The sequence below is a fragment of the Herpailurus yagouaroundi genome, unplaced genomic scaffold, assembly GCF_014898765.1.
Source record: "Herpailurus yagouaroundi ecotype Mexico unplaced genomic scaffold, PumYag 141, whole genome shotgun sequence".
NCBI lineage: Eukaryota > Metazoa > Chordata > Mammalia > Carnivora > Felidae > Herpailurus > Herpailurus yagouaroundi.
The window spans coordinates 65,681,323-65,708,557 of record NW_024412396.1 but is presented as its reverse complement, the minus strand read 5'-3'; the positions used below and the strand labels follow the sequence as shown (position 1 = coordinate 65,708,557).

The following is a 27,235-nucleotide window of genomic DNA, read 5'->3' as shown; positions in this document are numbered from 1 at the left end:
ATGCTATCAGGCTTTTTTCTGGAGATATATAACTTTATTATAAAATTAATTTGGCAGATTGAGAAAGAATAACCAGAAAAGTCCGGAAAATGAGAACAATGCTGAGTGGCAGCCAGGGATTCTAACAAGATTCTCTACAAAAATTTTAGCCTCCAGTAAGAACAACAACAACAACAACAACAAAAGCAATAATGGTCACAAGGAGCAAGCATTGTCTCTCTATGAATAAGTCATGACAAGTTCATCAATTTCCTATTATTTTTAGGGACCTAGACAGCGTATCAAAGGAAAGCTGAAAATAGAGTATATACACCTCAGCAAAGTGGGATGCCCCTGAGTACTCAACTGTAATCTCCTCTAAAACCTAGTACAGAGTCTGACACATTGTAAACACTCAATAAATATTTGCTAAGTAAGTGAATGGACAAGCTGATGAAATATGGATTGCTTGGTACCACAAAAGAAGAGAAAAACAAGACAAAAATATAACATATGAATTGAAAAAAACTAAAAATTCTAAATAAAATGGTTGAGCTTTCCATACTGGTTGGCTTGAGTCAACGGGGAACATTGCTCGACCCGGTCTCAGCCTGACCTCGGTGTTTGTCGCGCCGGTCGCGACACATACTATAGAAAGCAAGCTTATTGATAAAAATACATTTTGCTTAATGTACTTCTTGATGCAATAAACATTTCAGTTCTAAGCCAATATATGTGCTCATCTATGAATAGCTACTCCTATCTTTTCAGAATATAAGCAATAAGTGTGAGTTTACAACACAACAATACTATAAAATGAAAATCCCAATGTAAAGCCTACTTATAGGTTGAGTAATCAATACATAAAACTTGAACAGATGTATTATCAAAGGATCCACATTAAATTACAGCATCACAAGTCCCCAACTTCAAATGTATTGTCACTTTATCATAAGAAAAACAGTTGGCTATGTACTAAGATTGTCTACCAATTAGGAATCATAACTATTATGCTGAATATAGTAACAGAAAATTTTAGCTAATGAGAAAGAAGCAAAAACACAATTAACATTCAGAAAAAGTATAACTTGTTATATAAATACTATAAAATTTGATTTAGCAAATATGTTTTACATACTTTTAAAGTGTATTTTTATTTACTTGTAAATCCAATTGAAAAGCATGCATTCTGTATAGTTTATATTCACATTGTACTGAGTGCAAAACTTCACATTAACAAAAATATGAAATCTTCAAATTAATGTATCCAAAAATTGGATTATGTAATCCTTCTTTATAAAAAGACATTTAATGCACTCTCAATCATTTTTACTTTGAAGAAACAGCTTTTGTGCATACACTGTGCTCTAGACAATGGTGTTTGCACACTGGAGACACAAAAATGAACATAATACAGTCTATACATAAAGTAAATGAGGTCACCTAACAAGAAAACAAATTATTCCATACAGTGTGAGTACACGAGAGGGGCGTACAAGGGGAGACTGGCAATCAGGCAGGGCTTCCAAGCTAAGTGCTGGACAAAAGAAAGGCAAAGAAGAGGGCATGGAGAAAAAGAAAGCATTTGAGGTAAAAAGAAAACAGTACATTGGAGGAACTGGAAAAAAAAAAATCCAAAATAAGTAGATCAAAGAGTTGGGCAGCAATTTAGTTGCATGGGCTAGAATCAACAGGGGTTGGTGATTTGTTGTATCTCTGTAATAACAAAGAGTAGGAGAAGTTTAAGAAGACTCCCCAGTTTTTTCACTTGGGTGAATGGGTAGATGGTAGTGCTATTCATTAAAATGAGTAATACCCAAAGAAGTACAAGCATGAGGGAGAAGACAAAGAGTTTGGGTTTGAGATGACTATAGGATGCCTGGATAGAGATAGAGGCTTTTGTTCAAGAGACATGTTTAGACTTTAAACTTGTATTTGGGTGCCATCCACATAGAGGTGATAACTGATGAAAGTGAATGAAACCAAGCACCTGTGCAATTTAAAAAAGGAGGGGGGAACCTAATGACAAAATGCTGTTCATAAAAAATAGGGAGAAGAAAGTAGCCCTAAGGGAAATAATCTGAGTAGGAACAGCCAGAAAAGAAAGAAGAAAAGAAGAGTTCAAATTTAAAATGTGGCAACTACTGTCAAATGATGCAGAGAAACCATGTAAGACAAGAGCTAAAAACCATGTGCTCTTTTTGCTACCACAAATACGGCTAATAACCATATTCCAATTTTTGTATGTGTGAATAAAACTAGTTTTCTCTATGAGGTTAGCAATGTTGTTGTGCCAAGATTTCTAAATGACTACAAGTTGCAGTACTATTCAAAGAAGTGTTTTTCTATTATAATAATATTAGTAATACAGCAATATTCTATTTACAGTAATATAATGTACATAAAATAATTTTTAACTATCAATTTCTCTTTTTTTTTTTAGTTTTTTTTAACGTTTATTTATTTTTGAGACAGAGAGAGACAGAGCATGAACAGGGGAGGGGCAGAGAGAGAGGGAGACACAGAATCCGAAACAGGCTCCAGGCTCTGAGCAGTCAGCCCAGAGCCCGACGCGGGGCTCGAACTCACGGACCGTGAGATCATGACCTGAGCCGAAGTCGGACGCTTAACCGAACAAGCCACCCAGGCGCCCCTCAATTTCTCTAAATATGACCCTTAAAGATGCATGGGACAGGGCCAAGTTCAACTTCAATTCATAGTGCTAATTATCTCTACTCTTAAAAGTGTTTTTCATATAATCAAAAAGACTTTTAGTTACTAAGATAAAGATGTTGAGTAGGACTGGGGCACCTGGATGGCTCAGTCGGTTAAGCATCTGACTTCAGCTCAGGTCATGATCTCACAGTTCATGAATTTGAGCCCTACATCAGGCTCTCTGCTATCAGCACAGAGGCCCCTTTGGATCCTCTGTTCCCCTCTCTCTCTGCCCCTTCACAGCTCATGCTCTCTCTCTCTCAAAAATAAACATTCAAAAAAAATTTTTTAAGATGAGTAGGATAAGCACATTAAAAATAGCATATATTCACATTTCTATAATTAGCTTTTTTGAATTTATACTCAGCAGGCTAATTTCCAAAATTGACAAACATTTTGATGGATATTTATATAAGTGATTTGTGTTTATCAGCTACTACACCATCATTATAATACAAAAAGTGATGGATAGGGATTTCATGCCTTAGAAATCCTCTGTTTAGATGATTAGCCAGTGTCTTGCTAGATATACCAAGTCAAGGAATTGCCATGCAGAAATCTCCTCCCACTTAAAATGGGTTAGGCTGACTGCTGTAGAGGAGACCCAGAGACAAGGAAAGGAGAATAAAAAATAGTCCAATAGACCATGTCCCATTTAAATAATATCATGGTTACTTTTTTTTCTGCTACACTCTGGGGGGGTAAGTAGATCCAAATTTATAATTATCCTCATTTTAGCAGCAAGCATAAGATTTTATACTTGATGATGATGATAATAATAGCTAACATTTATTAACCCCTCATTATGTGCCAAGATTCTGTGCTAAGCACTTTTCCATGGATCACCTCATTTTAATCTTCACAACAACTATGACTATCCCCATTTTATAGATAATACAGTCAAGGCTTAGAAAGGTTGAGTTAACTTGTCTAAGGTCACAGAGATTCCAAGAAGCAGAGCCAGAATTTATACTTAGGCAGCAGTCTGATTCTAGAACCCCAACTCAACTTCTGCTGTTACTGAAAGATGCTTCTTTTGAAAGAGCACATCCAAAGTACTCCAGATTATTCCATTTTAACTCTTAGAAGACAGAGAAAGGGAGAGGAGGTGGATTCCTTAGAACCCCAAATGAAAGAATCATTTCAGATTCTAAAGCAACTACAAAAACATTTTCACTACAGTGAATGTTGTAAGAAAAAGAAGCATTTGGAGGAAAAAAGTTTTAGCTCTGTGCAGTCGCCTTAAGAAATTGCTAGGAAGCTTCACCTTCTGTTATGATATTCTGCACATTATACAGGAAACAGAGTGAATGTATAAAAACAGCTCCAAACTATATCCTAGCTAATACTAGTCTCTCTTTCATCATTATTACTTATTTCACACAAGAAAATATCACTACATAAAAATAAAATCATTTTTCACATATCTGTGATACATTACATCTCAAAGGTAAATCACGTAATCTGTTTGGGTTGAAATGCAAGTGCTTCCTCTTGCTGGTTCAACCAAACTATCTCCACTTCCTGCACCAGTGACACCTCTACCTACATCAAGACGCCTCAGGAAGAAGAGCAATAGAAATAATATTGTGACATTATATTAAACCTCATTCTTCCTCTTGGTCCTTAGACAAGTGGTACTGTGCATAATCCTGAATTCAGAGGATAAATAAACTCTCTAGTTCTCTCCTGTTCTGGTGGTCTTCGCATCCAGTAGGAGAGAAAAATATCGTAGCCTTCCCTTCTTTCTCCTTCCTTCTAGCCATATTCCTACTAAGTCCAAGCATAAAATACCACAAATCTGCAACTTCTCTTTATTAAAAAGTATTCACCCTTCATGAACATCAACCATGCAGATTTTCATGTGTTTGCTCTATTTTCAGGTATACAATGTGCACTCAAGTGACAATACATTCATGTTAGTGCAAGTAAAACAGAAAAAAAAGAAATTTTTAACTTCCCTTCACTATAAATAAAGATACCTCAAAACACCCAAAACATCTTTATCCTTTTCACAGCCTATTCCCATTTACCTTCTTTGCCTTCCAGAACAGAACACTTAGGACAAATAAAGCTGCTACTATTATCCCTTAATTCATAGATGGAAACTCTGAGGCACTAAAGTATTAAGTTAATTGCCCCGTGTCTCACAGTTAATCAGAAGGGCATGAAAAACTCAAATCCACATGTTCTAACTTCAAATATGGTGTCCTTTCCATTATCTACAGAGGGAAAAAAAATCTGTTTTACAAACACTTTTAAAATAGCTTCTTAATTACACACTACCTGCACTACACAACCAAATCCACCAGTAGATTTTATTCATCCTGGCATTAACTGCCCAGGAAAGAGACAAGACAATGCATCCAGTGCATCTCAAATATAACAAGGAAACGAAAACACAGAAAAAAGACAGTAATACTCACTGGTTTTAACCTGAAGTTACATAATATGTAACTATAAAATCAAATGACAGGTGGTGGTTTTTTTAACAACATACTATGATAAAACCTTCAAGGGTGTAATATTCTTAAGTGGAAAGTTCACACTGATTCCAACTATGTTACCATTACTCAAAACATAATGCATTCAATTTGTTTGAAATCCTATGTGGAAGCAAAATTTTTCTTTGAGGTTTAGATTTAACTTTTAAAAACAGGCCAAAAATTTCACAAAAGAACTTTCTGTTTAGAAGAGATGGAATATTAAGAGGGAAGAGCTATCATTTCTTGAGTTCTTTTATGTGCTAGGCTCGCTACTCAATCTTCCATGTGTATTCCCTCATTTATAATCACAACGCCATCAGCATTATTACCCCAGGTTTACAGATGAGGAAATAAAGTTTAGAGATATCAATTATCTTGCCCAAGGTCAAACAGTAAATGGCAGAACTAGGATACAAACCAGATGTTCCAGATTCCAAAAATAACATTGTTAAGAGGTACAAGCACTGGATGGTAGGTGGGCATAGAGAATCTCTAATGAACCATCAATCTGGGAGTTCTGTGAGCCTTCAGTTCATTTCATCTATCTGGTGAATAAGTGGCACACTGCATATGCATATCATATACAACATACTGCCCCACAATAATGAGACTACTGTGTCGGGTGTCTCACAAAATGGCTTTTATAGCCATTCCAAAAAAAGAAATACAAAGACTTAAGTAGTGACAGGACAGCATTATCAACTTAACTGTGTACTTCTTTGAGAGAAACAAGAGTCAATTAGATGAACCAGTTCTGGCATATTTGTTAAAAATTCAAACTCATTGCTTAATAAAAATATCTTTTACTTACAAAAACTAAGTTCCTGAATCCCTCAAGTGCACTCGGGAAAAGATTTCACATTAATCAACCTACGAAGTACATACCACCGGCCTACAAATGCGCACTGCAATAAGAAAGGCTATAGGAAGCATATTAGAAACTTCCTCTGTGCACAAGGAGTTAGCAGGTTGTTTCCAACCAAACACACTGAGACAACTAAAATCCTCTTGCTATTTGTTGTAGTTTGTGTGAGCTGCCCTACAAAGGAAACCTCTTTGGAAAAATAATTAGATCATTTTCTCAGAGCCCCTTTCACCTTCATGCAAAGCACCAACTCTTGCTTTAACCTGTGGTTGGGGTTAGTTTTTGCATTAGTGTAGGTATTCAGGAGTTGATTTTCCTCACACTGGTCCAGAATTCTGCCTGACTCCCGGCTCCCTCTCCCTTCTCTCCTTTCCTGCCTCTCCAACCCGAAGTGGAAACTGCAGACTCAAACTCCCCGATGGCTCCAGCACCTAGAACTGGGCATGCTCAGAAGGCCAGGCAGGCTTTGGTTGCACTGACAGTTCCCCGCCCCTGATTTGCCGCTGCCCCCCTTCCCCCACTCCAACAAGAGATACTGAAATGTTTATCTGAAAGATATGAGGCCTCTTTTTCCCGAGAATGACCCTATTTCAATTTCATTTCGCAGGGTCTTTCAGTCTTGCGAAACCCCACCACAAGCCCGAGAAGACAGCATTATTTTTCAGCACCGGGGACAGCGCCGCGTTGCCATCCACGTCCACCCTCCCCCACTTTCTCTTCCGTCCCCCACCCCCCACCCGCCCCAACCTCAGCCCCCACCCCCGCACCAGCACGATGCCAAGGTCTCCCGGCAGCCGCAAACGCCGCAACTGCAATAGCTCCCAGCCGGAGGCCGGGCCGGAACGCCGGGCCGGCTGCTACTTACACTGCTCCGCTTTGGTGGACATGGTGCTGTCCAGATGGAAAGGCTTTGCCCCAAAATCTGTGTCGTGTGAGCTCCCTCGCTCCGCCAGCGATGTTGCGAGGAAAAGAGCGCATACCCCCCACCCCCCACCCCCTTGCTTTCCCCCTCCCTTAGGCCCGTGTCGCTACCATTCGGACAAAACGCACATCAAATTGCAGAATTCGGTCCCGGAAGGTTAGGAAATCGCCCCCGGAGAAATGGGTGGGATTTAATAGGCGGCCAAAGGCTTCCTGTCCGTCCCCTCCTGGAGCTGCCCGCGTTGATGTGGGCGGGGAGACCGAAAGGAGAGAGCAACCCGCGGCTCCTGGTGAAATGGGAAAATGGGCTCGACCGGGGGAGGAGTATTTCCATTCATAAGGCGCTCGGAGGGGACGGGTGTTTCCCAGAGAAAAGCCTCTTAAAGTGCCGGAGTCCCCGACCATTTGGATCTCCCATTGGCGTTCTCCGGGCCTGTAAATCCAGCTCCGGGAGCAGCCCCGGTGCCTCAACGAGGTGACCGGGGAGGGACACAAGTGCGTCCCACGCTTGGTCTCAACCTCCCGGAGGAAGGAGGGGGAGGCGGATCCGGGGCGGGCTGGAGACAGCCGGGGCCGGAGGGCGGCGAGGACGCTCCAGAGGACCGCGAAGAAGGAAATGCACAAGTAACGCTCAGCATGGCTTCCCGGCGTGCTGCGGTCCGTGCCCTCTGCCTCCCCTCTCTGATGGGCTCTCCTGCTGATGATTAGTATGGGAGGTCCCACTGCCCGGGGGCTGGGAGACGACTTAAAAAGTTGGGGCAAAGGAAGGAGGAGAATTCCACGGAAGGTGAAGCTGGAGGGCCACAGAAAAGAAAAATGAAAGATTAGAGACAAGGAACCCAGGTGTGTTCCCTTGCAACCACCCAGAATGGAAATTGGCACGTGAGGAAATTGGCACGTGGCACTGCTGAAAAACCAAAAGAAGCCAATGGAAAGGGGCATCATACATGTTAATAGAAGATACTTAAAGAATCAACTGCGGAGTGGAGGGACGTTCTGAGCCTGGACTTAGAGTCAGGCAGAACCAGATTCAAGACTTACTCATTTTAGAACCAATCTTTTAATGTCCTTGAGTCTCAGGTTCTGCATCTGTAAAATGAGAATAAAACCTGCTTGGTCGCTGAAAGACTTATTGGGCAGATCAAATGATCATGGATGTGAAAGTCCTTCTAAATTAAAGTCCTTTTAGTTGAAGTCTTTTTAAAACTAATGTGCTGTACATTTGCCAACCGCTGTGACCACTCTTTAATTCAAATAACCTAAATAATTTGTGAAAGCTAAGAAGCAATGATCAAAGCACGTTGATTTAGCAAAAGCTATGGAAACAATACTGTAAGAGTTGAGCAATTGTTTTCAGTGCTAATAACTGTGGTGACTAAATCGATATCAATATTTTTCCATCTCACCAAAAAAGAATAATCCTTGGGGCGCCTGGCAGAGTCAGTCGGAAGAGCATGCGACTCTTGATCTCTGAGCTGTGAGTTCAAGCCCCACGTTAGGTACAGAGATTATTTAAATAAATAAAATGTTTAAATAAAAATAATTTAACAATTAGAAAATAAAAAACTTAAAAAGCATAATCCTTATTTTAGGGAAAAGGATGTTAAATTGAATATGATACATACAACACATTCAAAATAAATCTTTGACAATTAAGAAAAAAATATGTGACCACATATCAAGAAAAGATGTTTCTGAATAGCCTGAAAAAGTCTTCTCACAGCAAGGAAACTGCCCATTATGATGCACACAGTGGCAAAACTCTATAATAGTGGCAAAAATGTTAACAATTTAGCTCTTTGGGGTGTATACACAACTAAGACTAAATCACATCACTGATTGACAGGTTGGTCTTCCTAACCAGGCTGATCACCCTACACCATTGTTCATTCCTAAAAATACATCCCAGAGAAGTTCCATTTTTCAGTCAAAGATAAATGATGGTGTAAAGAATAATGCTGACGAGTTAATTTGGGGTAAAAATAAGCTAGAACCATTCTGAAAGAAAATATGAATATAATATAAATCTTTGAAGATATCAAATATTTTGTGTGATTAAAAGAAGGCTCAATGATTTACTCAGAAATTTCTGGAAGGCTTGAGGCTTTGATAAAGAAAACAATTGGAAAAAAATTTAATGGTGTCCTATAGGTAACCCAGAAAGAAAGCAACAATGTGTTGGAAACTACTCTTCCATGGCCTGCTTACTAATCTTGCTGTTTGTCATGAATTAAAACCTCCTACTACCCCACTGAGAGTGTAACATTGTTAAGGGGTACAGACTCAGAAGTTAGATAGCCTGAGTTTGATTTCCAGCTCTGCTTCAGTGTGACCGTAAGCAAGTTTCTGCTCTGTCTCAATTTTTCTCACCTGCAAAATACTCATAATAATATAGCTACCTCAAAGGTTGTTGTCAGGATTAAATGAGTATACACAAAGAATCTAGAATAATCCTTGACACATTTTAATGACATGAGAATCTAGAATAATCCTTGACACATGTGTTTGCTTTTGTTAACGTTACTGTTCAAGCCATTGAAATGTACCCATTCCATTAAGGCTAGTTCTGACTGTTTCAAACCCTTCAAAGCCTGAAATCATCTGTATAATTGATACCCTAATTAACAACCTAGGCTCTTACAACCTCAACCTTCTAACATGCCTATTGAGCTAATTCACTAACCTGGATCATATCCATTATCCACTTTCTCCACTCCAACAGAGGGCCTAAATTACTACTTCAAACAAAGATGAACCTCTACTTCCCTTTGTCTCCACCTACCTGTGTCAACCTTTGTTTCTTTTATTCTACTGCAAAAGGAGTGCCTCTCCTCATTGCCAGGTGAAATGCCCTTTTCTAAAACTATACCACTAATTAAAAATGCTCCCATGAATTGTCCTGTCTTTCCAACATTTTAAGTCTCTATCTTTTCAATGGATTGTCCCATTCTGGTCACAAACATGAATCCTGGAAAAGCTGTACCTATCATAATAGCGAATAAGTGATCTCCATTTCTCCACCTACTGTCTCCATTTCTTCAGCATCCCACCTATTAGCAACTTTTGCTGAAACAGTTTCTTTCAATAGTCACTAATAATTTCCTAATACTCTATTACAATTATCTTATCTCTTGATGACTAATTCCAGCATTTCAAATATCTCCCTATTCATTTTTAAAACCACCTCTTCCCTTAAGTTCTATACTACAATGTTCTGAAAACTCTTCCCCAAACCTTTTGGTGTCCTTTTGTTTAATGAAGTTATTTCCCACATAAAAATATAAAAAACAATATAACCACAACTTTTGCCACTACCCAGTGCCATTAGATCTTAATATAATCATATTTTCATTAGATACTTTATTTGAAAGAAATAAAACATTTTATTTTTTTAAGATTTTAAAAATTTTTTTTAACGTTTATTTCTGAGAGACAGAGAGAGACAGAGCATGAGCAGGAGAGACGCAGAAAGAGAGGGAGACACAGAATCCGAAGCAGGCTCCAGGCTCTGAGCTGTCAGCACAGAGCCGGATGAGGGACTCAAACCCACAAAGTGCAAGATCATGACCTGAGCTGAAGTCAGACACTTAACCGACTGAGCCACCCAGGTGCCCCTAGATTTTTTTAAGTAATATCTACACCCAGTGTAGGGCTCAAACTCACAACCCCAAGATCAAGAGTCACATGCTCTACAAACTTGAGGCAGCCAAGTGCCCCAAGAAATGAAACATTTTAGATTCATGAGAAGCCCCCATAAAACTTTTCTAACTTTGTAGTTAATCAAACCTTCATATATCTATACCATTCAATTATTTATTCAGCAAATACTTATTGAATACTATATATATATATTATATATATATATATATTATATATATATAATATATATATATCCCTGGAGATACTATAGAGAACAAAGAAAACACCAATCTCTGCCTTCATGGAGCTAATAGTCTAGTGGAGAAGAAAAAAAAAATTAAATGAGGTAAACATATAGAACACTAAAAACTGATAATTGCATAAAAGAAAAAATGCTACCCCAGGTAAACAAGATAGGAAATGTTTAAAGAGATTGGAATTCTGGGTAGGGTAAAATTTCAGATAGGGTAGCTACAGACATACTATATATATATATCTGCAGCCCAAACTATATGAATTGTTTCACATATTTTTTAAATTTATATAATTAATACTATACCATACATATCTTTCTGAGAGTTAACACTTTTCAGTCAACATCGAACTTTGACTTAATCACATTGGCACATATAGCACTAGTTTATTCATCTTTAATATTGTATAGGATTTCATTTTATAAATATCCCACAATTTATTTACCTCCTGTCTTATTGATGAACATATGGGTTATTTTGCCATTTTTTCCTATTACCAAAAAAAAAATGCAATGATCATTCTTACATATGTATATATGTGCAAAAATTTGTTTTAGGATATTCTAAACTTCAACTTTTGCTAGCTATTGCCAAATTTCTCACTAAAATTATTGTATCAACCTGTACTCCCCTCCAGGTTCCACTTGCAGTATGGCCAAATAAATGATTCCTGGACCTACCCTTTCAAAGGTAACAGCTACAAACTGAATAAAATACAAAAACAAAACAAAACAAAACATAACTTACCTGAAGCAATTGAAGACCAACCAAAAGCAGGTAGATTCTAGAGAGATGATAACACTTGGAAGAAGTAAATGGCACAGGAATATGGGTTTCCATTCTCTATTGCTTTTAGACTGGATGATGGCTTCAGTTTGTGCCACACAGGGTGGCTAAAATTCCAATAGCTTGCTCACAGATATTTTTGGTCTGAATTACCAAAGCACAGAGTTTAAAACAACCATATCTACTGGAAATGGAAAGGGGAACTGCAAGAAAGTGAGAGCCAGAGAGAAGGAAATGTAAATTATGTGTCTCTGTCCAAATCTCTAGCTGATCCCTGAACCATACACATGCAGAACTGTGTGCAAACAATGACAATGCAGATAGGAATAAAAGAACTAAACTCAGACTTAAGCTGCCACCAAAAAGTTAGTTTGTAGTTTTACTCTATTTAAATTATCTACTAAAAAAAAAAAAAAATCAACACCTTTTAGAGGAAAATAACAAAATACAGAATCTTCACAGCATAACATTCACAATGTCCAGAATACAATTCAAACTTATTTGACACATAAAGAATAGGATCTTTTCTCAAGAAAAAAAAGAAAAAAGAAAAAACAAGATCCAGAGTTGGAATTAGCAGACAAGGATTTGAAAACCTAATTCTGCTTAGTGAGGCAAAAGAAAATATGCACATAATGAGTGAAAAGATATGAATGCCAGCAGAGAAATAGAAAGGTTTTTTTTTAATTTTTTTAATGTTTATTTATTTCTGAGACAGAGAGAGACAGAGCATGAGTGAGGGAGGGGCAGAGAGAGAGGGAGACACAGAATCAGAAGCAGGCTCCAGGCACTAAGCTGTCACTACAAAGGCTCGAACTCACAAACCATAAGATCACGACCTGAGCCGAAGTCAGTCTCTCAACCAACTGAGCCACCCAGGTGCCCCGAAAGTTTTTTGTTTTTGTTTTTGTTTTTCAACGTTTATTTATTTTTGGGACGGAGAGAGACAGAGCATGAATGGGGGAGGGGCAGAGAGAGAGGGAGACACAGAATTGGAAACAGGCTCCAGGCTCTGAGCCATCAGCCCAGAGCCTGACGCGGGGCTCAAACTCACGGACCGCGAGATCGTGACCTGGCTGAAGTCGGACGCTTAACCGACTGCGCCACCCAGGCGCCCCCCGAAAGTTTTTTTTAATAAAAGAGCCAACTGGAAACTTTAGAACATAAAAATACAGTATTTCTAATTAAAATTTCACTTGGGTGGGCTTATGACATAAAATAGATGAAATAGTAAACCTGAATATAAATTTATGGAAATTGCCTAATATGAAGAAGAGAGAGGGGAAAGATGGTACAAAATGAACATACCCTTGGGACCTTTGGGTCATTAGCAAAATGTCTAACACGTGCGTAGTATTAGTCATAGAAGGAAAAGATAGAACAGGCAGAAAAAAAATACTTAAAGAAATACTGGCTGGAAAAAATAACCCAATTTGGTGAAATAAAATTTACAGATTCAGGAAGCCCTGAAAACATCTAAGCAGGAGAAATACAAAGAAAATCATGTCCAGCTCCCATTAGATTCAACAAAAACTGACCATCAACAAGGCATATCATAGTCAAATTCACAAAATACTCAGGCAAGGAGAGAATCATGAAAGCAGCAAGGGGAAAAAAAGTCCTTAACCTGTAAGGAAGACAGATCAGGTTTGCAGCAGACCTCTCCACAGAAACTTGGCAGGCCAGAAAGGAGTGGCAGGATATATTAAATGTGCTGAATCAGAAAAATATGCAGCCAAGAATTCTTTATCCAGCAAGACTGTCATTCAAAATAGAAAGAGAGATAAAAAGTTTCTCAAACAAACAAAAATTAAAGGAGTTTGTGACCACTAAACCAGCCCTGCAAGAAATTTTAAGGGGGACTCTCTGAGGGGAGAAAAGATGAAAATATAAAAAATAAATAAATAAAGACCAAAAGCAACAAAGATTAGAAAGGACCAGAGAACACCACCAGAAACTCCAACTCTACAAGCAACATAATGGCAATAAATTCATATCTTTCAGTACTCACTCTAAACGTCAATGGACTCAATGCTTCAATCAAAAGACATAGGGTAACAGAATGGATAAGAAAACAAGATCCATCCATATGCTATTTACAAGAGACCCACTTTAGACCTAAAGACACCTTCAGATTGAAAGTAAGGGGATGGGGAACCACCTATCATGCTAATGGTCAACAAAAGCTGGAGAAGCCATACTTATATCACACAATCTAGACTTTAAAATATAGACTGTATCAAGAGATGCAGAAGGGCATTATATCATAATCAAGGGGTCTATCCACCAAAAAGACCTAACAATTGTAAACATTTATGTAGCAAATGTGGGAGAACCCAAATATATAAATCAATTAATAACAAACATAAAGAAACTCATCCATAGTAATACCCCACTGACAACAATGGACAGATAACCTAATCAAAAACTCAACAAGGGAACAATGGCTTTGAATGACACACTAGACTGGATGGACTTAACAGATATATTCAGAACATTTCATCCTAAAGCAGCAGAATACACATTCTTCTCCAGTGCACATGGAATGTTCTCCAGAATAGACCATATACTGGGACACAAATCAGCCCTAATCAAGTACAAAAAGATCAAGATCATACCGTGCATATTTTCAGACCACAATGCTATGAAACTCGAAATCAACCACAAAAAAATTTGTAAAGGTAACAAATACTTGAAGACTGAAGAACATCCTACTAAAGAATGAATGGGCTAACCAAGAAGTTAAAGAGGAAATTAAAAAGTATATGGAAGCCAATGAATATGATAACACCACAACACAAAACCTCTTATGACTGCCTTTACTGCGTCTGGGACGCAGTAAAGGCGGTCATAAGAAGAAAGTATATAGCAATCCAGGCCTTCCTAAAGAAGGAAGAAAGATCTCAGATACACAACCTAACCTTACGCCTTAAAGAGCTGGAAAAAGAACAGCAAATAAAACCCAAAACCAGCAGAAGACAGGAAATAATAAAGATTAGAGCAGAAATTAATGCCATCGAAACCAAAAAAACAGTAGAACAGATCAATGAAATGAGAAGATGGTTCTTTGAAAGAATTAACAAATTGATAAACCACTAGCCAGTTTGATCAAAAAGAAAAAGGAAAGGACCCAAATAAATAAAATCAAGAATGAAAGAGGAGAGGCCACAACCAACACAGCAGAAATAAAAACAATAATAAGAGACTATTATGAGCCATTATATGCCAATAAAATGGGCAATCTGGAAGAAATGTACAAATTCCTAGACACATATACACTACCAAAACTGAAACAGGAAGAAATAGAAAATGTGAACAGACCCATAACCAATAAGGAAATCAAATTAGTAATCAAAAATTTCCAAAAAAAAACAAGAGTCCAGGGCCAGATGGCTTTCCAGGGGAATTCTACCAAACATTTAAGGAAGAGTTAATACCTATTCTCTGGAAGCTGTTCCAAAAAATGGAAATGGAAGAAAAACTTCTGAACTCATTCTATGAAGCCAGCATTACCTTGCTTCCAAAACCAGACAGACACCCCACTAAAAAGGAGAACTACAGACCAATTTCCCTGATGAACATGGATGCAAAAATCCTCAACAAGGTATTAGCCAACCGGATCCAGTAATACATTAAAAAAATTATTCACCAGGTAAGTGGAATTTATACCTGGGATGCAGGCTGGTTCAATATCTGCAAAACAATTAATGTGATTCATCACATCAATAAAAGAAAGGACAAGAACCATACGATCCTGTCAATAGATGCAGAGAAAGCATTTGAGAAAATATAGCGTCCTTTCTTGATAAAAACCCTCAAGAAAGTAGGGATAGAAGGATCATACCTAGAGATCATAAAAGCCATATATGAACAACCCAACGTTAATATCATCCTCAATGGGGAAAAACTGAGAGCTTTCCCCCTAAGGTCAGGAACAAGATAGGGATGTCCACTCTTGCCACTGTTATTCAACATAGTATTGGAAGTCTTAGTCTCTGCAATCAGACAACACAAAGAAATAAAAGGCATCCAAATCAGCCAGGATGAGTTTAAACTTTCACTCTTCGCAGATGACATGATACTCAATATGGAAAAACCTAAAGATTCCAGCAAAAAACTGTTAGAACTGATTCTTGAATTCAGCAAAGTTGCAGGATATAAAATCGATGCACAGAAATCGGTTGCATTCCTATACACCAACAATGAAGCAACAGAAAGAGAAATCAAGGAATCGATCCCATTTACAATTGCACCAAAAACCATAAAATACCTAGGAATAAATCTAACCAAAGAGGTGAAAAATCTACACACTGAAAATTATAGAAAGCTTATGAAAGAAATTGAAGAAGACACAAAAAGTGGAAAAAGATTCCATGCTCCTGGATAGGAAGAACAAATATTGTTAAAATGTTGATACTACCCAAAGCAATCTACACATTCAATGCAATTCCTATCAAAATAAAACCACCATTCTTCACAGAGCTAGAACAAATAATCCTAAAATTTGTATGGAACCAGAAAAGACCCCGAATAGCCAAAGAAATCTTGAGAAAGAAAACCAAAGCAGGAGGCATCACAATCCTAGACTTCAAGCTATACTACAAAGCTGTAATCATCAAGACAGTACGGTACTGGCACAAGAACAGACACTCAGATCAATGGAACAGAATAGAGAACCCAGAAATGGACCCACAAACGTATGGCCGAGTAATCTTTGACAAAGCAGGAAAGAATATCAAATGGAATAAAGACAGTCTCTTCACCAAGTGGTGCTGGGAAAACTGGACAGCAATACACAGAAAAATGAACCTGGACCACCTTCTTACCCCATACACAAATATGAACTCAAAATGGATGAAAAACCTCAATGTAAGACAGGAAGCCATCAAAATCCTCAAGGAGAAAGCAGGCAAAAACCTCTCTGATCTTGGCCGCAGCAACTTCTTACTCAACACATCTCCAGAGGCAAGGGAAACAAAAGAAAAATGAACTACTGGGACCTCATCAAAATAAAAAGCTTCTGCACAGCGAAGGAAACAATCAGAAAAACTAAAAGGCAACCGACAGAATGGGAGAAGATATTTGCAAATGACATATCAGATAAAGGGTTAGTATCCAAAATCTATAAAGAACTTATCAAACTCAACACCCAAAAAAACAAATAATCCAGTGAAGAAATGGGCAAAAGACATGAATAGACACTTCTCCAAAGAAGACATCCAGATGGCCGACACATGAGAAAAAAAGGCTAAAAATCACTTATCCTCAGGGAAATACAAATGAAAACCACAATGAGATGCCACCTCACCCCTGTCAGAATGGCTAACATTAACAAGTCAGGCAATAACAGATGTTGGCAAGGATGCGTAGAAAGAAGATCTCTTTTGCATTGTTGGGAATGCAAACCGGTACAGCCACTCTGGAAAACAGTATGGAGATTCCTCAAAAAGCTAAAAATAGAACTACCCTATGACCCAGCAATTGCACTACTAGGCATTTATCCACGGGATACAGGTGTGCTGCTTCGAAGGGACACATGCACCCACATGTTTACAGCAGCACTATCAACAATAGCCAAAGTATGAAAAAAGCCCAAATGTCCATCGATGGGTGAATGGATAAAGAAGATGTGGTATATCTATACAATGGAGTATTACTTGGCAATCAAAAAGAGTGAAATCTTGCCATTTGCAACTATGTGGATGGAACTGGAGGGTATTATGCTAAGTGAAATTAGTCAGAGAAAGACAAAAATCACATGACTTCACTCATATGAGGACTTTAAGAGACAAAACAGATGAACATAAGGGAAGGGAAACAAAAATAATATAAAAACAGGGAGGGGGACGAAACAGAAGAGACTCATAAATATGAAGAACAAACTGAGGGTTATGAGAGGGTTTGTGGGATGGGTGATGGGCTAAATGGTAAGGGGCACTAAGGAATCTACTCCTGAAACCATTGTTGCACTATATGCTAACTAATTTGGATGTAAATTTTTTTAAAATAATAAAATTAAAAATTAAAGAAAGAAAGAAAATCACGTCCAGGCACATCAGATTCCAAATGACAAAAACCGAAGATAAAAAGGAAATATTGGAAGCAACCAGAGAAAAATGACAATTGCATACAAGAAAATATCAATTCTACTAGCCATTGATTTCTAATCAGAAATAATGGAAATCTGGGGGGGGCGGGCTCCTGGGTGGCTCAGTCGGTTAAGTGTCCGACTTTGGCTCAGGTCATGATCTCATGGTTTGTGAGTTCAAGCCCCATGTTGGGCTCTGTACTGACAGTTCAGACCTTGGAGCTTGTTTTGGATTCTGTGTCTCCCCCTCTCTCTGCCCCTCCCCTGCTTGCTCTCTCTCTCTCTCAAAATAAATAAATAAACAAACATTAAAAATATTTTTAAAAGAAATAATGGAAATCAGAAGATAATGAATCACATCTTTAAAGTGCTGAAAGGAAAAAGGAAGCTGTCAGTGCAGTATTCTATATCCAGCAGAAATATACTTCAAAATGAAGACAAAATAAAAACATTTCAAATCAAAGAAAACCAAAAGAATTTATCATCAACAAATTAGCACTCTAGGAAATGGTAAAAGATACTCTTCAGTCTGATGAAAAATGATACCAGATGAAAACTCAGATCTTCTCCCAGACTCTGGCTTGTTTTTCATTTGTTTGTTTACAGTCTTTATTGAACAGAAGTTTTAAAATGTAAATGTAGCCAAATTTATCAATGTTTTTCTTTATAATTTGTGCTTTTTGTATTTCAAGAAATGTCTTTCCTATCTCCAAGGTTGTAAGATATCCCTATATTTCATTCTAAAAGTTTTAAAGTTTTACTTTTACATTTAAGTGTTAATTACAAATTAAATTTACCTTTGTGTATACTGTGAGGTAGGGTTTACTTTTTCCCATATGGATAAGTATCATGCTTAAACATTTACTAAATTCTTCCCTAATAATTTCTTTTTTTTATGTTTATTTATTTTTGAGAGAGAGAGAGAGAGAGAGAGAGAGAGAGAGAGAGAGAGAGACTGTGAGTGAGGGAGGGGTAGAGAGAGGGAGACACAGAATCTGAAAGCAGGCTCCAGGCTCCGAGCTGTCAGCACAGAGCCCAATGCAGGGCTTGAACTCATGAACCATGAGATCATGACCTGAGCCCAAGTTGGACACCCAACCGACTAAGCCACCCAGGCACCCCTTCCCTATTAATTTCTAATCCCATGCCAACTTTGTCATAAATCAACTTTTCATATATGCATGAAACTGTTGCCTACAGTTTTCTCCTTTTCTTCCATACTATTTTAAATATTAAAAAATTTCTTTTTGGGTGCCTGGGTGGCTCAGTTGGTTAAGCATCTGACTCTTGATTTTGGCTCAGGTCATGATCTCACATTTCTTGGGTTCTAGCCCCATGTCGGGCTCTGCACTGACAGTGTGGGACCTGCTTGGGATTCTCTCTCTCTCCCTCTTTCTCTGTCCCTCCCCCCCACCCACACTCTAAATAAATAAACTTTTAAAAGTTTTATTTTTTCCTCTGCTCATAGACTGTGTTTCTAGTCTTTTACTGATTACTTATTTTAAAATAAAATGCTGAACTATAAATTTTTCTAAGAAACACAAACTATCAGTATTTCTATCATCTTTGAAATTGAACATGACTCCCCATTTTGTTATTGTCTAAAGTTTGTTTGCCTTTTAAAATAAAACTTCTCATTCATTTCACCGACATATTTTGCAACATATTTTATTAATTTCTGTGCTCACAATTATTTCTTGTATACCATACCTTACTTCTGAGTTCACTTTTCTTTCTTACTGAAGTACATTCTTTATTTTTTTAAATATATAGCTTGAGAATTTCCATATACTGAAATGTTTCTCTTTTGGTCCACACTTTCAAATATATTTAGCTGGGTATAAGATTCTAGCTCAAAATCATTTTCCTCTCAACATTTTGAAGATGTTATTTCATTGCTTTCTGGAATCCTCTATTGATGAAAAGTTTATTGTCACTCTAATTGCCTTTTATTAAATAATCCATTTCTCCCTCTCAGTAGCATTTAAGATATTATTTTAATCATCAATGTTCTGCAGATCCACTATGATGTGTCTACCTGTAAATTCATTTTATATTGTTTGGTATTAAGAGTACGCTTTCTATCTGAAAAGTCATGACATTTTTTAATTCTGGAAAACATCTACCATTTTCTCTTAAATATTTGTTCTCTACTGCTTCTTCCCTTTTCTTGTTGTGGGATTTCTGTATGATATTTCATAACCTCTCATTCTATCCATATCTCCCAACTCCTTGCTTATATTTCTTATCTTTTTACCTCTCATGGAGCATTCTGAGTAAATTCTTCCGAATTATCTTTTAATTCACTGATTCTCTTTGTGTCCAATCTGATGTGTGTCCCAACTATTGAGATTTTCATTTCAATGATGTGAATTTTTCATTTTTATATATTTAGTTGTATTATTCATATCTACTTGTTCTCATTTCATGTACATTTGATATTTGTTCACAATTTTTTCTCTCTATGAATTTTAGTCCTTTAATCTAAAACATACTTGTTTTAAAGTCTTTGATAGCTTGTTCCATTAAAAATAAATTTATTTGTATTGAATTCATCTTACAATTTTTCTCTTGGCCATGTTTCTTGCCATTAGACTTATGTGTGTAGTCTTTGTTTTAATGTATCTTATTTAAGAGGATTTTGTTCTTATTTTTCTTTTTCTCTCTCTTTTCCTCTGTTTTCAACCTTTCCATACCAGCTCTCATGCCAGCAGATAAGATTATTAAATAGAAACATCACAAATCAGCAACAAGTGATTGGGCAGTTTTGATTCAGTCCAAATCTCAAGGCTATCTCAATACCTTCCTGAATCTCTATGTTTACAGTGTGCTCTAAGCTGTATGTATCCCAAGCAGGAGCCAACAGTTTTGGGTTTTTTTTCAGACTCTTCTTAAGGTGGAGTAGGGCTGGGGAAAGCAGAAGACTTCAAGCAGTAAGTGTAGTTCCAGTTACTGTCTTACATGAAACACTTTAATCCCCATTACCTTGGAAGAGCTAAATCTAAAATACCATTGCCTACTTTTAGCCTGGAGTCCAGTAGGCTTGTGACATTAACTCTACTCAAAATTTCTATTTCAGTTGTTTCCAGTATAAATTGGTATTTATCTTGTTTTGAGCTCAGCCATATTTTATCTATCATTACTATAAGTTTAGGCCCAATGCATAAATATACTACCATCTTGGCCAAGTAGAATCTGACTACTTCTCCACTGACTCCTCCTTCATCTTTTGCATTCTAGTCCCCCCAAATGGGAGTCATTTCTCAAAGCATCAGCCTTGGAATTCTTTTCTTTTCTCTAAATATCTCCCTCCTTCAGATATATCACCCATTCCCCTGCTTCAACTACAACTTACATGTTGAAAATTCTCAATTCTCTTTATTTTTCCCCAGCCAGTCTGCCAAGATTCAAGCTCAAATTCTTAACTATTTGATAGACGTTTATATCTGGATGTCCCATTAGTACCTTAAATTCAATATACATAAACCATGCATTATTTTCTTATCCCCCATCAACACCTTTTCCTGATGTTACTTATTTGTTTTTAAATATTTATTTTTGAGAGAGAGAGAGAGAAAGAGAGCGAGCATGAGCGGGGTAGGGGCAGAGAAAGAGGGAAACACAGAATCTGAAGCAGCCTCCAGGCTACAAGCTGTCAGCACAGAGCCCAAAGCGGGGCTCAAACCCACAAGCTGTGAGATCATGACCCGAGCTGAAGTCGGACACTCAACCGACTGAGCCAACCAGGCACCCCCTGATTTTTATTTTTCATAATGGAGCCATTATTCTCAGTGTTACCTAGACTTGAAATCTCAACGTTGTCTTATCCTCCACTATACTTCATCCATATACACTAATCAGGCTTTGCTATGGACTGAATGATGTCTCCCCCATCAAATTTATATATTAAGTCCTAACCCCCAGTGTGATGATATTGGAAGGTGAGGCCTCTGAGAGAATTGGGATTAGACAAAGCCACAAGAGTGGGGCTCTCATGATAGATTAGTGTTCTTATAAGAACAAGAGGAGACAGAGCAGAGCTTCCACTCTTTCACTCTCTCTCTCTCTCTCTCTCTCTCTGTCACATGTGAGGACACAGTGAGAAGGTGGCCATCTTCAGCCACCCTCACCAGAGAACTAAATTGCCCAGCACCTTGATCTTGGATTTCCCAGCCTCCAGAACTGTAAAAAACAAATTTCTGTTGTTTATGCCATCAAGTCTATGATAGCTTATAGTATTAGCAGACTAATAAAGACTAAGTCACATCATTTCCTTTTCAGAATCATCCTTGAGTTCAATTCTTTCTTGCCATGTTTTTTTACTATAACACTAATCCATTTCTTCTTGATTTCACATATGAATCATTGAAACTTCTTCCTTGGTAGTTTCCCTAATGTTACTCTCACTCCACTCTAATCCATTCTTCATGCTGCTCCAAGATTAATCATCCTAAAGTAGTATGTACCATAGATCCCAGTACCCTATCCTACAGTCAAATTGATCCTTGTGATTTCTCATCATTAAGCCTTTATTCGTGTCATTCCCCTTGCCTAGAATTCCTTTCTGTACATTTCCACATATTAAAAGTCTACCTCTATGTTCAATTGCTTATTTTAGCCATAAAAATCCTCAGCATTCACTCAGAAAAAATTTCTCCTTCACTGAACTCCCACAATGCTCCGCCTGTGCTATTCATATGGCTCTTATTTGTTCACTTATACCACATACTTATGGCATCTATTTACTGTTAGTTCCTTGGGAATGGGGTCATTTACATACCTACATCAAACCTAAGAAAAGGCTTACCCACAAGTACAGTAAAAAGAATATAACCTTTGAGATAAATTGTTATTCAAATGTTGGCTCTGCCAGTGCTTAACATTGGGCGTATTAAATTTCTCTAAATACTAAATCTGTCAAATACCATGCCTGATACCCCTGCAGCTTCTTAGGTATATTGACCCAAAACAGCCTCTACTGAAAGAGTATAAGAAGTTCCTTCCAAAAAGATTCCCCCTCACAGAAAGGTAAACAAAACTGTTTTCAAAATGAGCAAGTTAATCATGGTAAATGAAGAGCACAGATATATAAATAGGCAAGTAGGGATACCTGAGATAGGTCAATGGTAGACCACTCACAAAGACCCACAGACTGAGCTTCTAAGGTTCCTAAAACTCCCAAGAATTATGAATGGCCATCTCATTCCAAGCTCTATCTCAGCTTGTCATGGTTCCCAGTCTTCCTGAAGCCTAGTAATTTAGCTTTTCCCAGACAACTATTAACTAAGATTCCTGTTTCCTATATTCATAAGCACGCACACACACACACTTCCTTTATTTGATATAATAATATTTGCATATCTTCTTATAGGTGTGCAAATATTACTATATTATTATACTAAACTATTAACATCATGAAATAATATGTTATTATATTTTATATTAAAAAGTAGAGCCACAATTCCTCTTAGGAGGTCAACTGTATTACTCTAGTCTAAATACTCTGACAAGTGCTTGGGAAAAGAAAGTTTTACAGATTTGGGTGTGGAAAGAGCTATTCTGCCATGGGTAAAAGGTATTTTCCTATTATTCATGATAAAGTGAGAGAAAAGAGAAGGAGAAAGTAGGGACAGAAAAATGATAGAAGTCTGTCCAGTGCTTGATCTGACTCCTTTCTATTCTCCCCTGAATATTCAACAAAGTTAGCTAAATAGTAAAAAGTCTTGGTGCAAAGGGATATTTGTGGAAAGAAGAGTCTGGGCTTTATGGTCAAGACAATATGAGACAAAACTTACATAATCTGAGAAATGCAGGGATAGAGGGTGACAGAAGCATGATAAAACATGACAAAGGAACAAGTAAGTACCAAAGAAAGGCCAATTTAACCAGACGTCTACTGCAAAGAAAGATCCCAACTAATCTAGGATTGCCCCCACAATAAAACTTCCACTACTTGTGGTAAGTTTTGGTTCCATAGAAAGAAAGGGGCCATGGCTAACATGCCAAATTCCTTGTATCTGTAAAATGGGTAACAACGACTACCTTTAAAGGTCAGATGTGAGGATTAAATGAAATATACATGTAAATTGTTTAGCATGGTGCTTGGCACATATTAAATGTGTAATAAAATTAGGCCTCTTTTTTTCCTCAAAAATTGTAAGAGATGAACAGGGAAAAAATAGCAAAAAAAATGACTGTACAGAATAGACTTACTATTGATTCATGTTGTCTAATTTGAATAGGGCCTAGCAATCATTTCACATATTTCTTTTTGATTCCCTAGTAGCCATTCATCATTCTGTTGTGGACGATTTCTTCTTTTAAAATTTTCTTATTCCCCAGTATTTTACCAAGAAAGTACATAACCCAAAGTGAGTTCCCCTGTTTACCCCAACATATACCTTCCATTTCATATTCATTTCTACTTCATGTCTGTGGGTACATGAAGCAATTCTTTAGGTTCTTACCTATCCAAACCCTATCTATTATTCAAAGAGCAGCTTTCCCTCCTACATGAAGACCCTCCTGACAACTGCAGCTGTTACTGATTTCCCTCTCCTCTAAAACCCTTCAACATTTATAGACTAAAACATTCAGGAAATCCTAAACTATCTTGGATACTCAACACTTCATTATGGTTTTGTCTTGACAATCAAACTACAAGTGATTTACCAGGTGCAACTCCTGTGAGCCACAATACCTCTACCACACTGCCCCAGGAACATGCAACAGACATCAGGTACATAGAACTCTCTAGTCTAGTCTGCTACTCAAAATTTCCATCTTAAATGAATCACTGGGCCTGCTTATGTGATTAGGCTCTACCAATCACTGTAGACATTTCCTACTTCTGCCCACATTTCCAAGTTTATGTGTAAAACTTATGCACCCTTCCAAATTTATGTGCAATATTATAATCCAGGCCCCAACTCTGTCTCTTCAACATAATGTTGTTGCTTCACTACCTTGGATGCCCTACCTCAAATTCCCTTGGCATACAGTCCTCCTGGTTACACTCAATCTTGTGCCTGGGGCAAAATCCCACCTAACTGGTTTATCCTAATCTGATAGATAGGACTAAATCACAAGGTTCTCATGGCATGCAAAAATATATATCTTATGCTTCTGTATATCCACATCATGTAAAACAGAGCAGCTAAGTTCTTCACAGGTACAGAGAAGATGTCAGTAAAAAGAGGGAGTAAGAACTTCTGAAAATTCTTTTCCATAAAAGCAAAAGGAAAACTAGCAAAAATGGTCAGAATCGGTTTCTGAACTCTGGAAATTAACTAAAGGTTTCCAGCAATCCAAGCAGCATTTTAAAAACAAACAAACAAACAACAACAAAAACCCTGAGTCTCAGTAAGAAGAGAGAGCTTTGTGGCATTTTAACTTGCCCTAGTCCAATCCCCCACTCTCCTGCTCTGAGGCAGCCTTGAAAACTAACAGACTGCAATCGCAGTGAAAACTAGCATCTGGCAGCCACTGGTTGGGATAGAATCAGCTGGGGGCTTCTTCAAAGCCCAATTCAAAGAAGATTCTCATTATCTGGTCTGCCTAATGGCTTCCTGGAAGATTGCACTTACAAAGTTGTCTGTGTTTAACCTGACTTGGAGTTTGCCCAAATGCAAATACAAAAAGACTTTTCTTGAGGCATTTGTCAAAAACAATCTCTGGCAATTTTTTAACTTCACAGCTGCCTGAGGGGGTGTATAATATTTGGGGTAAACAACAGGGCAACCAAAAAGCTTAAAAGGAAAAGATGGAGAATGAGATGTTGTAGGGGCTTTGAAAAGCTCCAACATATTCCTAAAAATCTAGAAGACCATCCACACATAAAGGGCTGTGTATATGCCCAAAGGTGTGCAATGCTCAGGAAATACCTGAGAAGACCCTAAGCTCTCACCTCTGGCTGATCATAAGATATTATACATGAAGTGAAGGCTAAGATAGAGTTGCCAATTGCCTGGCTGAGAGTTGAAAGTTGACCCCCAACACACACACACACGCACACACGCACGCACGCACGCGCACACACACACACCTTCAGCAAAGACTGGAAGGCTTGTTGGTTATAAACAGTTAAATCTCCATCCAAAAATTAGCTAACTGCTAAGCTAACTAGAGACTTCAGTGGCGACACACAACAAAGAATACAGACTTTACATAATTAATTAAGAAAACTCACTAGCTAAACAAGCTATAACAAAACAATAACAATAACAAGTCCTGGGAAAAAAGAAGAAAAGCCAGATTCCTAGAGTTACTACATTACGTGATTTTAAATGTCCAGTTTTTGACAACAAAAAAACTGAGAGGCCAAGAAACAAGAATGTATGACCAGCATACAAGAAAAAAAAAAAGCAACCAATAGAAACCGGCCCTGAGAAAGCCCAATGTCTGGACAAAGACTTAAGTCAGCTATTTTAAATATGTTCAAAGAACTAAAAAACAAAAACAAAAAAAACCACACATATAAAGGACTAAAGGAAAGTATGAGAACAATGTCTCACTAATTAGAAAATAGCAACAAAAAGGAAAACTTCTAAAGAGCCAAGGAGAAATTCTGGAGTTGAAAATGTCAGTGACTGAAATGAAAAATTCACTAGACAATCTCAGGAAAAGATTTAAACAGAAAAAGAACATCGGGGAGCTTGAAGACAAGCCAATTGACAGTGTTCTGTATGGGAAACAACAAAAAAAGTAATTTTAAAAACTGAATACTGCCTCAGAGACATGTGGGACATGATCGAGCATACTAACATATGTGTAATGGAAGTCCCAAAAAGAAAAGAAAGATACAGACACATTTGAAAAAATAATGGCCGAAAACTTCCCAAATAGGATGTAAATATTAATTTACACATCCAAAAAGCTCAACAAATGCCTAGTGGGATAAATGCAGAAAGATCCACACCTAGACACATACATCACAGTCAAAAGTCAAAGACAAACAGAATCTTGGAAGCAGTAAACAAAAAGCAACCCAACACTTAACACATGAGCCTCAGCAACATTAACAGCTGATTTCCCGTCAGAAACCATGTATACTAGCGGCGCCTAAGTGGCTCAATTGATTAGGTGACAAACTCCTCATTTGGGCTCAGGTCATGATCTTGCCATTCGTGAGATTCAACGCTGCATCCAGCTCCGTGCTGACAGGGCAGAACCTGCTTGGGATTCTCACGCGCTCTTTTCTCCTCCCCTACTCATGTGAGCACGCTCTCTCAAAATAAATAAATACACTTAAAAAAAAGAAACCATGTGGGGCGCCTGGGTGGCGCAGTCGGTTAAGCGTCCGACTTCAGCCAGGTCACGATCTCGCGGTCCGTGAGTTCGAGCCCCGCGTCGGGCTCTGGGCTGATGGCTCGGAGCCTGGAGCCTGTTTCCGATTCTGTGTCTCCCTCTCTCTCTGCCCCTCCCCTGTTCATGCTCTGTCTCTCTCTGTCCCAAAAATAAGTAAACGTTGAAAAAAAAAATTTTTTTTTAATAAAAAAAATAA

General features: G+C 37.8%; 2 protein-coding genes across 6 annotated transcripts in view; both read right to left on the bottom strand.

The window, feature by feature from the left end:
• Positions 1-7,502, bottom strand: part of UNC79 (unc-79 subunit of NALCN channel complex) — a 280,616-nt gene extending 273,114 nt beyond the window's left edge. For 2 of the 5 annotated variants that reach the window (XM_040478108.1, XM_040478112.1), the window contains exon 1: positions 7,096-7,502. Coding sequence is in view for 1 of the 5 variants with exons in the window: in XM_040478092.1 (XP_040334026.1) it covers positions 6,911-6,932 (22 nt within the window). In the remaining 4 variants the exon portion in view is untranslated. Of the gene's footprint in view, positions 1-6,910; positions 7,021-7,095 lie in introns of those variants that run through there. The other 3 variants (XM_040478111.1, XM_040478109.1, XM_040478092.1) reach the window with 2 other exon arrangements.
• Positions 7,503-7,655: 153 nt separating this feature from the next.
• Positions 7,656-27,235, bottom strand: part of LOC121032407 (uncharacterized) — a 57,256-nt gene continuing 37,676 nt past the window's right edge. Inside the window, exons 5-6 of the mRNA XM_040478435.1 lie at positions 8,008-8,055; positions 7,656-7,759 (exon numbers count right to left, since the gene is read on the bottom strand). The gene's annotated coding sequence lies outside the window, so the exon portion shown is untranslated. The remainder of the gene's footprint in view (positions 7,760-8,007; positions 8,056-27,235) is intronic.